Raw genomic sequence first — 15,579 nt, forward strand, 5'->3', positions numbered from 1 at the left:
TAGAACCATCAGCTCCAGATGTACTAAACTTTATATATTAAATAAAAAATTTATCTCAGTGTTGTCACAATCTATGACATATTCTCAGAAACTATCAGAAATTATTTGTGATCTTGCATTAGCCAAAACAAATGATGTCACTTACAATTTTATCATTGCAAATGAAATTACTAATTGTATCAATTTTAAAGACCTAACAAATTGAATTTGCAGAAAATTAAGCCAGAAAAATTATATGATCAATCAATATATCACAATAATACAGTGTTTCTATTCATTATATTATATATAATTGACACAAAAATATTTTTTGAAATTTATAAATTTGTGTTATTACTCATCACTATTACTACTATAAGTAATAAAATACTTTAAAGGGGAAAATTTATATATTATTATCTTTAACAGTATTTTTTTCCTACATTTTGAACTAAAGGGCCCCAAATTTTCACTTTGCACTGAGCCTTATAAATTACATAAGTCTTGGGCCAGGAGGTTTGATACAAATTGATCCAAAAAAATCCTTTAAATTTTATCAAAGGATAGATAAGATATGTTGAATAACTTATTTTTGTAGAATTGAGCTTGGAATAAATTTTTGAAAGGACTCAGAAATTGCATGCAATAACTAATCTCAGAAGTCAGCTTTTTAAAATTTTTGTCCAGAGGGTTTGCCAAAATATTATTTTGCTTATTTTATTGTATGTATTATTTTATAAAAAGCCAACAAGATTCATCCATCATCACTTCTGACATTTGAATTCTAATTTACATTACTCTGAGAGAAGACTTTAAGGATGTCTTTCCATTATTCACACCTGCATTTCCAAAATATGTTTATTTTTCATTTAAGAAATATAGAATTAAGGACTATGCAAATATATCTTTGGATTTTTTAAATCTAAACATCATAGTTTTGATAAAAAATCTTATGCCTAGGTCATCGGCTTCATGTTAACCTGTACCATTTCTCAGCTAGCAAATACATTGCTAGAAAATGACCAGATTTCCTAGAAACTTTGGAATGAGCCCATCAACATTCCTTCTTAGAATTTTTTTAAATATTTCACTTATTTATTCAGAGAGACACAGAGAGAGAAGCAGAGATATAGGCAGAGGGAGAAGGTTCCCTGTGGGGAGCCTGATGTGGGACTCAGTCCCGAGACATCTGGATCACAAAGGCAGATGCTCAACTATTAAGCCACCTAGGCATCCCCATTCTTAGCATTTTTATATGACAGTCACACCATTGTCCCAAAAGAAATTTTAGTTTTAAAAACAACAAACCTAAAACTGACTAGGAATGCATAATATTAACAGTAGATTGTTTCCTAGTGGTAGGCAGCTTTGAAAAAAATCACGTCATTTAAGTAGCAATTAAGAGGGAGTGAATGGGTGATGGGCACTGGGTGTTATTCTGTATGTTAGTAAATTGAACACCAATAAAAAAAAAAAAAAAAAAAAACAAAAAAAAAACAAAAAAAAAAAAAAAAAAAAGAAGGAGTGTCTGTGTAAATGTCCCATAACAAGAATGTTTCTCCATACTCATTCTATAATGTTTTTGTTTATAGGTCACTCTTACTTTTTATTCTGCTTTAGTGATGGCTCAGCCTGTTTTCTTTTTTCTCTTCTGTTCTAGAATGATTCATGGGGAAAGCAGTATTCATATGCACTCTTCAAAGCTATGAGTCACATGTTGTGCATCGGGTATGGAGCCCAGGCCCCAGTCAGCATGTCTGACCTCTGGATTACCATGCTGAGCATGATTGTTGGGGCCACCTGCTATGCCATGTTTGTTGGCCACGCCACAGCTTTAATCCAGTCTTTGGATTCCTCAAGACGGCAGTACCAAGAGAAGGTAATTTGTTTTATCTCTAATATCTTCAATCATCTAGGTTGTAAATCAAATTAATAGTGTTCAAAGTAACTAAACTACTACTCCATCAAAAATACAATGAAATAAGATGTATAAAGCAGGAACACACTATCAATTTTGACAATTTGAGATTTCTTCAAGATGCTTGTCATAGTTTTCATTTGTTTTCAATTTCTTTCTTGAATAGCATTTTTTAAAATCTGAATTTACATTCACAGAAAGTATAGTTACATGTTTGAGAATGCATGATGCTGATCTAAAGTATTATCATTGATCATTTTCTATCATATTTCAACAGTTAAAATAATATGAAGCCTTCTCTAGTATATGTTAGAAAAATATGTTAGTGATTAAATGGAAATAGGCAGCTATTGCACATGTCCCTCTGTGTTTCTCTGCATTATAATCATAATTTATATTATAAATCATATGCCTAGCTGAACATATGTTGCTCTTATATCTAGACAAGTCACCCCACCCTCTCGTCTTAAAAATGCATATTAACAGCTGCTGTCATGCATTCTTATGCACAGTGTGTTAATTAAAATGATCGCTGCTCTAAACTTTTCTTCAAAGAGAGAAGAAAAGTAAATATGTTAAATGATATATTCATTGGATTCTTTTATCATATGCTGAAATATTTTGTGTGGGACGAAACTTTGGATAATCGGACAGTACGTATATAATTGACCAAACATCATTAACTTTCGGGACAGACAAATAAGAATATTTCATAGCTGGAGGAAGGATTTATAATGTAGAAGTTTAGTTGAAAGGCATGGAGTATATAGTGTACACCTTGCCAAAGAGCATTTCTGAAAGTAATGATTAAAATACTTATAGAATACCTCTCCTCGTGAGTGATAACAGACTAGACTCATAATTCCTTACAAAATAGCCAAAGATTGTTTCACTTGTTGTTTTATTTACAGAAGTTTTCAACACTATAATCACACAATAGGAGAAAAGGAACCCAGTTACTTTATTTCCCTTGAATGTAATTACACTGCCACCAACTATCGCAGTGAGCAAGTTGGTATTTTATTACTGAAACAATGAAAAGATAAACCACAAAAATTGCTTCTTAGGTACATTTTAAAATAGAGCCTTCAATTAAATTGGAAAGAACAAAGCACATAGTAAAGGAGAGGAGGGATCCCTGGGTGGCGCAGCGGTTTGGTGCCTGCCTTTGGCCCAGGGCGCGATCCTGGAGACCCGGGATCGAATCCTACATCGGGCTCCCAGTGCATGGAGCCTGCTTCTCCCTCTGCCTGTGTCTCTGCCTCTCTCTCTCTCTCTGTGACTATCATAAATAAATAAAAATTAAAATTAAAAAAAATAAAAATAAAAGAGAGGAGACTTTATACAATGGTGACTTTGACTGAAAATTTATACTCAAAGGAATTTGGGCTAACTGTATCGGGATTTAAGAAAGACTAACAAGGTATATGTTTCTATTATACTGGTTTTTCTCTTCCAGTTGACATTGTATTTGTTTGTTTGTTTGTTTGTTTGTTTTTAATGCTCTTTTCCCATCTCCCTTTAGTCTGCATCATTTGTACATGTTTTTCATAAAAACAAACAAATCTTCAGTTTCAGTATTATATTCATTACCATTGTATGTCATAGTAAGTGAATTCACCTATTTTTATGTTTTTAGACCTGCTTTATAAGCTAAGAATAACTTGGAAACCCAATTTATTCAACTATGCAATCATAGACATTTATAAGCAAATGTATTATGATGCCTGCCATAATTCATCATGTTCTTGATATTACTAAAGTAGTCTTTTGTTACTTTCTTTTTTATTTTTTTTCTTTTGTTACTTTCTGACATATGGAGCAATCTAATCAGAAAGAGCTGATTATAGGTGTACATATATATGGGTTTCCTTATTCTGGATGTTTCATATTAGTGCAATTGAACAATACATGACCTTTAAAGTATTTTCAAGGTTCATCCGAATTGTATCATGTGTCAGTGCTTAATTACGTTTTCTTTTTTGGCTCATTAATACCCCATCGTATGGATATATCCCATTTTGTTTATCCATTCATCAGTTGATGGATGTTTGAGTTGTTTCCTCCTTTGGCTATTGTTAATAAAGCTGCTGTAAACATTTGAGTACAAGTATAATGTGAGATCTTATGTACCAAGGAGCAGAATCACTGGGTCATATAATAATTTCATGTTTAACTTTTTAAGGAACTAGGTTTTTTTTGTAGTTAATATTTATCTGTAGGTGTATTGGAACCATCTGCCATGAATGACTGTAAAATTGATATTGATACTATTCTCACTGCCATATACCCATTAATAACATATTTTTGATGTAAAAAATGTGAGCTGCAATACATTCTATATAGCCATTCAGAATGCACTGGTGTTCAACCCACCTAACCTACCCCAGAATTCACTCCTAAACATACCATTCTATTGTCTCTCCATCACTCACCAAACTGCTGGGCTCTAGTGAAAGTGTTGATCCAAATCTAGTCTACTGCACTTGTCTACTGCAAGTCATCCAGCCCATTGTGCATGTTTGGAATCTCAGAGTCCATTTAATTCTGCCTTCTTAGGGAACATCTGTTCATTCAGGGTATCCCAAACCCGAAGTTGTTACGTCATCCTAAGCAGTAGCAGTTGGTCCTCTGATTTTGAGATCCCTACCTCCACAATTTACCAATGATGATAATCTGTCAGGGCTAGAGCATCATCATCATCATCATCATCATCATCATCATCATCATCATCTTTTCTCTCTTGACCAAAAAATTGCAATGATGTTCACCCTGTAGCATTGCAGATTAAATTCTAACTTGAATCACAATGTATGCTGCTGATTTCATGGGTCATCGTGTTTTGTGTTCTATGACATTTCAGAGAGTAACATATTCCCCTTCTGTCAGATGTGGAGACTTTATAGTGTGAGACAGGTGGCATTTAAAATATGCCTCTCTTGATGCTCTGCTCTGGATCATTAGCAAGCTTCATACTTTCTATAACCAGCATATTGAACAATCTCAACTTCAGAAATGACCAAAAGAGATCATATTTTTTGTTTCCAGTTGTCACTTTGAGTTTATTTAGCAAAGGTCATCTTTTCTGAACAACATCAAAAAAATCCCTCCCCCAGAACTTTTTGGGGCAAGAAGCCAAAATGAGGAAGGTAAACATATTCCATAGGCTCTCACCTCTCTCCTATTTGGAACTTCTGTTTGTTAACAGGGAAAAGACACAAAGAGGGGTGAAAAGGAAGGGAAGAAGCAGTTTTAATCATCTGCTACATTTGTTAAGCTGGTATCCCTGGGTGGGTATGGCAGATGGTTAGAGCTGATGCTTCCTTTATAAGATCCTTTAAGCTCTTCAGGTAAAACCCATTGAGTCTTTCGCCTGTACTTCCCTAGATGAGGTCCTGCAAATTGAGTAGTTACCTCTAACCTTTTTCTGCTCTGGGCTTCTTGCTCTGTCTGCCAAGAGATAATCTTGGATAAGACCCAAGATAGAATGCTGGCCCCACTGTATGGCTTAGGTCTGGTCCACAGAGAAGCACCCCTACATCCTTCTCTTAACCCATCCCTCACTAATCAGCTGTCTCCATCACCAAAGCAATAAAGAACCTGTGTCTAGCCTTCTCTAACTCCTTGGCAGGATCAGACCCTGTCTACAAGTTATTTATGGGTTCTCTCATATGTGACTCACTCCCCATACCCGTGTCTCCCAACTATGTGATCTTATTTCAGAGATCCTTAAGTGGTTTTCTTGAAGCTGTACCTACAGGTCAAGTGTTAGAAGTTATAGGGGGCTGGGGAAAAGACTCATAGCATAACAATCCCTCTCTCTGAAGAAATTCACTCACTAATCCCATCAGGAAAATTCTCCCTCTACCCTCCTAGCCTCTGTGGAGCTTTGATGGAATTGAGACCTCCAGGAGTCTTGATTCTTGGATCACATGTGCACCCTGAACATTTAACTTGTGTTTCCCCTCCATGTAAAACTCCCATGTATTTTAATTGATTGGTATGTACTTTGGAACATATCTTTCTAGACAAACTCCCCAAAGTGAATATTATATATATATTTTTTTTTTAACTGACCTTGGGTAGTTACTCTCTTTTCTAGATAAGTCTGGAGTTCATCTAGTCTTCAGGGGATGAAACTGTTTTTGATCATCCTGTGTCTTTATACTACCACAACTTAGTTCTTATACTTGGGCACTCCTGGGAACCTACTACTATTTTTAGACTTGTCATTCTTTTTCCTGTCATGTAATTATAGTAATAGCAGCTTTTAGGTGTGCAGTTTTTCCTCTGTAATAAGCAAGAATTTTAACACAATACACAGTATGAATTTAGAATAAGAAATTTCCCACTCACCTTGGTATACTTGATGTACATGAAAGATTTTTTTTAAAAACACATTTATTGAGCATCATGATCAGACTATTACCTTTAGCAATCAACATGGATGAAAAAAAATATCTACATTAAAACCTTTTGTTAGGATGGTTATACTTTCCACAGAACAGAAACTAAAATGACTTGTTGTACACATTTAGTCACAAACACAGTCCTTGAGTTTTTTGCACACACACATGAGTATTGTTTAAAACATGTCTTCTTTGTAGCAGCTAGGCCCTGCCACCACTCTCCTTGGCTGAGTTCACAAATCTGTTGTAACCTCTAGCTCCCCTGTCATTTCTCTGGTTCTCCTCTCCTGCTAAGCTAAGGCAGTAATGAAAACCTCTGCCACTGTCATAGGGGCTGCTGCTGCTCCTGGAACCACCTTAGCCACCTTGGTTTCATGGTTTGGCAGAGTATTGGCCTCTGCCATCATAAGAGCCAGAGCTTCTGCCTCCAAAAATTTTCTCCAAAATCATTATACTTTCCACCACCTCCAAAGTTGTTCCCATCTTTACCAAATCCATTATAGGCATCCCCACTACCACCATGTCCACTACCACCTCAGAAAAGCCACCATGCTCCCTGAAGTTTCCTCCATGACCGAAGTTGTCATTCCCACCAAAACCACCTCCATGACCACCACCAAAGTTTCCAGAACCACTTCAACCTCTTTGGTTGGATGAAGCACTAGCCATCTCTTGCTTAGATAGGGCTTTCCTTACCGCACAGTTGTGGCCATACACAGTGTGGCATTTTTGAATGACACTCTTGCCTCCAGAGCAGTGGTCATCAAACGTTACAAAAGTAAAGCCTTTGATTGTGCCCCTACTTTGGTCAGTCATGATTCATATCACTTCAGTGTTCCCATACTGTTCAAAATAAAGTCTTAGGGCAGCCCAGGTGGCTCAGCAGTTTAGCGCTGCCTTCAGCTTAGGGCGTGATCCTGGAGATCCGGAATCGAGTCCCACGTCAGGCTCTGTGGATGGGGCCTGCTTCTCCCTCTGCCTGTGTCTCTGCCTCTCTCTCTCTCTCTCTCTCTCTCTCTCTCTCTCTCTCTGTCTCTCATGAATAAATAAATAAAATCTTAAAAAAAGAAAACAAAATAATGTCTTAGGATATGTTCTTCAGTGTCTTCTCTAATGCCACCAACAAAAGTCTTTTTCACAGGTAAGTGGGCACCAGGTCTCTGAGAATCTTCTCTTGAGACAGCCCTCTTTGGTTCCACAACTCTTTCATCCACTTTGCATAGCCTTGCATTCATGGGTGCATCCATCTCTGCCGCAGTGGCAGACATGATAAGCCTAAAGCCCCTAGAGCACTTGGTGTTTGGGTCTCTCATTTCCACATAATCTGTAAGTGTTCCCCATTGCTAGAAATGGTTCCTCAGACTTTCATTGGTTGTCTCAAAGCTCAAATCTCAGACAAACTTCTGCAGCTGTTCAGGATCTTTGGGAGACTCTGATTTAGACATGACAGCAATGGGAGGGATGACTTTAATGATGCTCACTCAGCAGTGTCCATGGGCAGAAATCCATGAAAGATTTTTAATGTAAAATTTGAATATGACCAAAGAATCACTTTAAATATAAGAGGAAATTATCAAATTGAAATATTTTTATACACTGAATAGCTTTCTGGATCCAGGAAGTAGAGTGTATAAATCCAAGACAGGTGCAGCACTATTTTTTTTTAAATAGACAATGCTTTGTCTAATGGTAGAGCATAAGACAGTGAGCCAGTGCTACTCTAGGCTTCAAATATTGATTATGTTCTATAAATTTTTTAAAGTGTCATATCCCCAACTTAATAATAAGAGATTTAAAAGCTAATTTTATCTAGAAGAACAATGATAAAATTTTCTTCATCTCCACAAGAGATTATATGATGCTCATTAAAGGCCCTGTGGAATAAGAAGGTATGGCTTAACATATCTAGTCTCTTAATCATAGAATGAGTTGTATATAATCCTATATGAAACTATATCAAATTATATAATTTCATGTAATCATACCTAAAACATAATGTTTTAAATCTAGTCCAGGCAAATATATTTTCTTGGTTTTAGTTAAAAATCCATAGATCCTTATCCTTTCCTTGTAAATGAAGAACTATAATCAGGACTATCACATACATTTCTTATTCCATAGAAATCTTTTTCTTTTCTTTTTTAATCAGTCTAATCTTCCAAATCCGTATAAGCTAATGGTATGACCAGAGGCAAAAGGCTAAGCACCAAGATCTGCTCTCGTTTTCAATCCACTCAAATCTCATTCGCAATAAAGCAGATTTCACATCAGCTAGAATAAAGTTAATATGGTTAATATAGACATTGTCTTGGTAATATGACCTTCAAAAATAATTTGAGTAGAGGAAGAAAGATGCAAATCAACTCTTCAACTCTTATAAAACTCTCAACCAAACCTCATTTCCAGCCAGATAATTATTGTTCTCTCGACAAACCAAATGAGTCTGTCTTGTTAACACCTTTCATTTTATCCCCATTATATATTTTTACCCCTTTAACTGTTCACATTGGTTATGCCCTTCCCTTTGGAGGGCTGTGGCATCTTCACAAATCATCTCAACCTATAATAATCTTCTTATTGTGTATATTTTATCTGTCCAGAGGGGTATAAGAACCATATTGGGAACAACTGTGTCTAGCTATCGTGTAATTCAGCCCTATACATAGAGACCTTGGTATTTTGATATTGAAGACACAAGAGTACACAGATGAAACAATGAGGATTTAGAGTGTTTACAAGTCCAGCCTTTATTCTAATATGAGTAGTAGTGGCAGTTCACAATTTGAACTTTTCTGAAAGCTGTCACTTGAGTGTACATGACCATATCTTTAAAAAATATTTGTTGTTATTTATTTACTTGTATATAAATGTATTATAAAGATATTGCCTCACATGTTATAGGAAGTACTTGCTAATGTGCATATGTATTTAGCTTAAACACAGATAAAAAACTTAATTTTAAGTATGTTTTCCCCTCTGGAATTTTGAGATTGATTTCTCTGTAAGTAAAAGGTATATTCTCAAAGTCCTCATCAGGGTTGATGTAATTTCTTAGTTTCTGGGTTGATCAAGATTGTGTTCTCCTTTAGGACATGCTGGAACCCATTGTCTGCCATCCTGTAATTCTGAGTCTTAAAAAATAAAATAAAATAAAATAAAATAAAATAAAATAAAATAAAATAAAATAAAATAAAATAAAATAAAATAAATAAAAAATAAAATAAAATAAAATAAATAAAATAAAATGAGGACTATGACCAGAGCAAAAGAAAAAAAAATGGAGTAGTGACTACAATAATGTGTAGGTAATTCTATTACTCAGTTAAAAAGAAAAGAATAGTTATATCCTGCTTTTCAACCTATTTTTATTATCAAGAAATTTAGTCAGTTGAGGTGCTAATTTGATTTACTGATTTTGTAGGCTATGATATTATTTGTTTTCAGAAAAGCAAAGAGGCTTTGAAGTTATAATGATCTTGACCTGGGAAAATCAAATTGACCCAATGCTTAAATTAAAAATGGCTCAACGCCTTCATTTTCATCGGGAACATTTTTAGGGGGAAGATATAGCTCTAAAATGCATGTGCATTCAGTAAAATGTTTCACTTGCTTTTCTTCCTTATTCGTAAAGGCTTTCTTCCTTCCTTTACAAATGAGAATGCCATGAGCACAACTCCCACATGGTTCCTTAATTAGTCAGAAAGATTTCCAATTCCGCTATACCATATACTTTTGCTTCCCAGGAGCTGAATTTAACGTACTCTGGTATGTTAAAGTGGTAGTACTGCCAAATGTTCAAAAGCCAAGGAGATCGTACGACTGGGACTATCTTTGAGGATTTTCTCCTAGGAAAACAACAGTGCAGTAGCCCTTGGGTTATCTTCATGTGGCCTCTTGAGCTGCTAACAAATCAGGCTCCTGGCAGAATGATAATACTTTACATTTTCAGCTAAGAAAAAGTTTTCTTATATTAAATAAGTAGTGTTATAAAGATAGGGATAGGTAAAGGGTAGGCGTTTGAGCCTGTTAATTTAACTAAGGTGAAAAATAGAATTTTCCCAATTGAAAATCTCTTATACCACTAATTTTCAACCAACCTTTGTATTTTAATATATTTCCACTGGGAGATATGGTATCCATTTTTACTCAGGATACTTTCTGTACCAGTATTTTACATTATAGGCTAAAATTTCCCATATATTTACTGTTAGTAAGCATGGTTTCAGGACTGTACAAAGTGGTAAAAATTGGTTCTTAGCAATCTTTCACTTAATTCTTTGCAGTTTACATTTATCATGTATAGCTCATCTGACAGCTTCTTGTCATAGCTCTAAAGTAGAGTCACATTTTATACCATTTTTCTTTTTTGATTGATCTATTGACTTAATTTTTTTAGAAATGTTTGAATTTTCATTTGAATGTACTCCCTGAGTACTCCCTGAAGTTCTCTTTCAAGTGTGTTGCTATCTTGTATTTCTGCTCTTTACATATCATAAGACATAAATACATTATTAAACTCTCACAGAGCAGAAGCTTGGTCGCCAGGGATCCACTAATCTGACAAGGACCCAGAATGGATAAGAATTACTGAATGTAATTTGCATTTATCTAGTCAGATCATTGGGGCCCATTTGGAATGGGCCTTGAAGAATTCCAGGGGAAATCAGGCAGAGATAGTCACTATGAGACAGATGTTCAAGAATAGACCCCTAATTCTGAGAAAACTCTTGGCAGACAGGAATGAAATGTGCAAAGGCCCAGAGGTGGATATGTGTGGGAATATTGAATTGTCTAATTTGAATAAAGCAAAAACTAACTTGCTAGGGAAAACTGTGAAATACGATTGGGTTACAGTGCATCTATAATAGTTTTGAATATGGAAATGATGAGATTATACATTGGGAAAAGGCTATCCATTGCAAAATTTTAACAATGGGATATAGTAATTGAAGCTGTCTTATGGTAAAATAAACCACAGCAGTGCATGACATATGGTGTACTCTTAACCTAGATTGTAAGTTCTGAGATCAAATAGATCACTACAAAAATGCTCGCCAATAGATTAATACAACATGTTCAACAGGAACACAAATTGTAAGTTGGCAGGGACACTCTGATTAATAAAACCCTTGGAAATGACATTCTTTCATAAGGAATTGTGATGTAGGTAGTCTTCAGAGGTAGATTTTATGTGAGTCAGATCTCAAATAATCCATTTTTTATCCATTCAATGCATATTTATTAAACCTTCCTATGTGTCAGGCCTAGTAGTAGATGCAAGGCACACAACATGGGCAAATAGATATGGTTAATTCCCTCATAAAGTTTCATATAGTACGGTGGGTGGGGGTGGGAGGAAATGTGACACTCAGTGACAAGATTCATAGAAAACAATAGATTATTATAAAAATTTTAAAGTGCTATGAAGGGAAATGTAAGGACATGATAAGAAATTCTTAAATCTCTTAGACTTCGGCTCGATTCATATGAGATGCAGTGGGGATGAGAGAGAAGAAAAAAAATGATATTTAAGAAGAAACCTGAAGAATGAGTAGAAGGGAGATAGTGAAGTGAGCAACATGGGGAAAAGCACTGGGGTGTGAAAAAGTTTGCCATGATTCAGGAACAGAGAGAAAAGTGCTATTAAAGCAGAGAAGAGTGAAATGGTTCTGGATGAGACTGGAGAGATTAGTTTGTGTCAGATTAGGTGGAACTTCATAGGCCTATTTAACCATATTGTACTGTAGCCTAACTGCTATGAGAGTCTAGTAAGAATTTGAAGCAGAAAAGTTAGATTAGATTTGATTTGAGATTTTCCAAGAGAGTGTTCAGTCAACAATATGCATAATAGATTAAAGGAAAGTGGAAATGGCCAGGTATTCTTTCACATTAGGCAAATGGGCTAGTGCTAACTTACAAAGACCCAGATAGGATTTCAATTTTAGCAGGTGAAATATTAAACAAGGTGGAAATATTAAAGAGGCCATTCCACATTGAATAAATACTACTTAGGGCAAATGCTGAGCTGCTCCAAGGAGGACATCCAACAGTTCAGTGACCCAAAGAACTATATGATCTCACTAATAATGAAAGATGGGAACCCAAGTGAGTGATACATGTACAATGGAATATTATTCAGCCATCAGAAAGGATGAATACCTACCATTTACTTTGACATGGATGGAACTGGAGAATATTATGCTAAGTGAATTAAGTCAATTGGAGAAAAAAAATTATCATATGGTTTCATTCTTAGGTGGAATAGAAAGAGTGAAAGGGACTATAAGGGAAAAGAGGGAAACTGAGTGGGGAGAAATTAGACAGGAAGACAAACCATGGGAGACTCCTAACCATGGGAAAAAAACAAAGGGCTGCAGAATGGGGGGAGGGTTTGGGATTGGGGTAACTGGGTGACAGGCACTGAGGAGGGCACATGATGAGATGAGCACTGGGTGTTACTATATGTTGGAAAATTGAATTTAAATAAAATATTTTTTAAGATCAATTATATACTTATGTACCAATAATTTTATTTCCTCTGGCTTTTCAACTGTGATCTGATTATTCATTCTGAATCACTAACATGGATTTTCTCTGCCATTTTCAATGAAACAAATACTTTGTTTTGTATAAAACAAAATGATACCAGATTTATCACAGTGTTATAATTCACTCTCTAAAATCAGACTTTCTTCTCTTTGAAGAATGTATGAAATAAATTCAAAATTCGTGAATTTTGTTGTTTTTGCTTAATTTTAATTCCAGTATAGTTGACATACAGTGTTATAATCATTTCAGATATACAATATAGGGACTCCACAATTCTATACAGTATTCAGTGTTCATTATAAGTGTGCTCTTAATCTCTTTCACCTATTTCACCCATCTACCCACCCACCAACGCTCTGGTAACCATCAGTACTCTGTAATAAAGAGTCTATTTCTTGGGATCCCCGGGTGGCGCAGCGGTTTAGCGCCTGCCTTTGGCCCAGGGCGCGATCCTGGAGACCCAGGATCGAATCCCACGTCGGGCTCCCGGTGCATGGAGCCTGCTTCTCCCTCTGCCTGTGTCTCTGCCTCTCTCTCTCTCTCTCTGTGTGACTATCATAAATAAAAAAAAAAAAAAAAAAAAAGAGTCTATTTCTTGGTGTGTGTGTGTGTGTGTGTGTGTGTGTGTGTGTGTCCATTTGTTCCAGTGTATCATTCAAAGCCATAGTTAACTTGTTGGTTTTCTGTTTAGATGACCTGTCCATTGATGTAAGGGGAGTGTTAACGTCTCCTACTATTATTGTATTTCTATCAATTACTTGCTTTACATTTTGTTTTTTATTGTTTTGTTTTGTTTTGTCTTGCTATTAACAGTTTTATGTATTTGGGTGCTCCAAAACTGGGTACATAAATATTTACAATTGTTCTTTTTGTTGGATTATTTTATGATTATATGGTGTCCTTCTTTGTCTCTTGTTACAGTCTTTGTTTTGAAGTCTATTTTGTCTGCTGTAAGTATTGCTACTCCATCTTTCTTTTGACGTCCATTTGCATGATAGATGTTTCTCCATGCCCTCACTTTCAAACTGCAGGTGCCTTTAGGTCTGAAATGAGTCTCCTGTAGGCAGCATATAGATGAGTCTTGTTTTTATAATCCATTCTGACACCCTATGCCTTTTGATTGAGCGTTTAGCCCATTTACATTCAGAGTAATTACTGATAGATATGTATTTATTGTCATTTTATTACTTGTTTTGTGACTGTTTCTGAAGATTTTCTCTGATCCTTTCTTATTTTCCTTTTTCATGGTTTGTTGGTTTACTTTAGTATGCCATATCTTCTTTATCCATTCTTCTATCCATGGACACTTAGGCTGCTTCCATATTTTGGTTATTGTAAATAATGCTGCAATAAACATAGGGGTGTATATATCCTTTTGAATTAGTGTTTTCATATTCTTTGGGTAAATACCCAGTGGTGCAATTACTAGATAATATGGTAATTCTATTTTTAATTTTCTATTTCCATAGTGACTGCACTGGTTGCATTCTCACCAATAGTACATGAGAACTCATGAATTTTGAACTTAGTATATTGATAGTGTGAACTTCAAATACAAAATAAGTACTTCTACTATACAAAAGCAGCAAGTCTAAACTGCTTTGATGCAAAAGATTTTCAACTTTTTTCTGACTATACCAATATTTTACTTAAAGGGTACAAACATATATTCAGGTAATAATATAAGATAGATGATTACGTCTCACATTCACTGCTTTGGTTTTGCCAAATAAAATTATCTTAGAATAATATATCCAATTTAAGAGATTTCTTACTGTCTTCCTACTTTACCAAATTACTATTAAAATTAATAAGCCAAAAATTTGAAAGTTATTTAAGCAATTGAGGAAAAGTCACCATTAAAATACTTAGTATTGGGACACCTGGGTGGCTCTGCAGTCTGCCTTTGACTCAGAGTGAGGTCTCGGAGTCCCAGGATGGAGTCCCGCATTGGGCTCCCGGCATGGAGCCTGCTTCTCCCTGTGCCTCTGCCTCTGCCTCTGTCTCTCTCAATCTCTCTCTCTCTCTCTCTCTCTGTGTGTGTGTGTGTGTCTCGTGAATAAATAAATAAAATCTTTTAAAAAATGCTTTAAAAAATAAAATACGTAGTATTATATTTAATGGGAAATAATCTTCAACATCAGTATTGCAGTTGTATTAAGTAATATTTAGAAGGGATTCTACTAAATGATACAAATGGATTATTTCCACTTTTTCCTCAGAGTGAATAGATTGCTAGTAATAATGACTCTCTGGGGATCCCTGGGTGGCGCAGCGGTTTGGCGCCTGCCTTTGGCCCAGGGCGCGATCCTGGAGACCCGGGATCGAGTCCCACGTCGGGCTCCTGGTGCATGGAGCCTACTTCTCCCTCTGCCTGTGTCTCTGCCTCTCTCTCTCTCTCTCTCTCTCTCTCTCTCTCTCTCTCTCTCCGTGACTATCATAAATAAAAAAAAATAAATTAAAAAATAAAAAAGAATAATGACTCTCTGAATTGCTGGGGGCCCCCGCTGCGCACCTCGCCTCTTCGGATCCAACCCCCTCCCGCGGGCTGAGGTGGCCCACCCCAGGGGCCAGCCATCGGGGTCCTTGAGGCACCCGTCTGCAGGAAGAACAGGGGTACTTTCCCTCAAGACGGCTGGCGGGCCTTCCCAAGGAAGGACGGACTGCCCACACCTGCGGCGCACAATTAAATTTTATTTTTGCTGAAAAAAAAAAACAAACAAA

General features: G+C 36.0%; 1 protein-coding gene across 1 annotated transcript in view; it reads left to right on the forward strand.

Annotated features, from left to right (window-relative positions):
• Nucleotides 1-15,579, forward strand: part of HCN1 (hyperpolarization activated cyclic nucleotide gated potassium channel 1) — a 392,337-nt gene that overhangs the window by 275,588 nt on the left and 101,170 nt on the right. Inside the window, exon 4 of the mRNA XM_025434848.3 lies at nt 1,640-1,858. Within this exon, the coding sequence (XP_025290633.3) occupies nt 1,640-1,858 (219 nt within the window). The remainder of the gene's footprint in view (nt 1-1,639; nt 1,859-15,579) is intronic.

This window comes from Canis lupus, chromosome 4 (assembly GCF_003254725.2).
Source record: "Canis lupus dingo isolate Sandy chromosome 4, ASM325472v2, whole genome shotgun sequence".
NCBI lineage: Eukaryota > Metazoa > Chordata > Mammalia > Carnivora > Canidae > Canis > Canis lupus.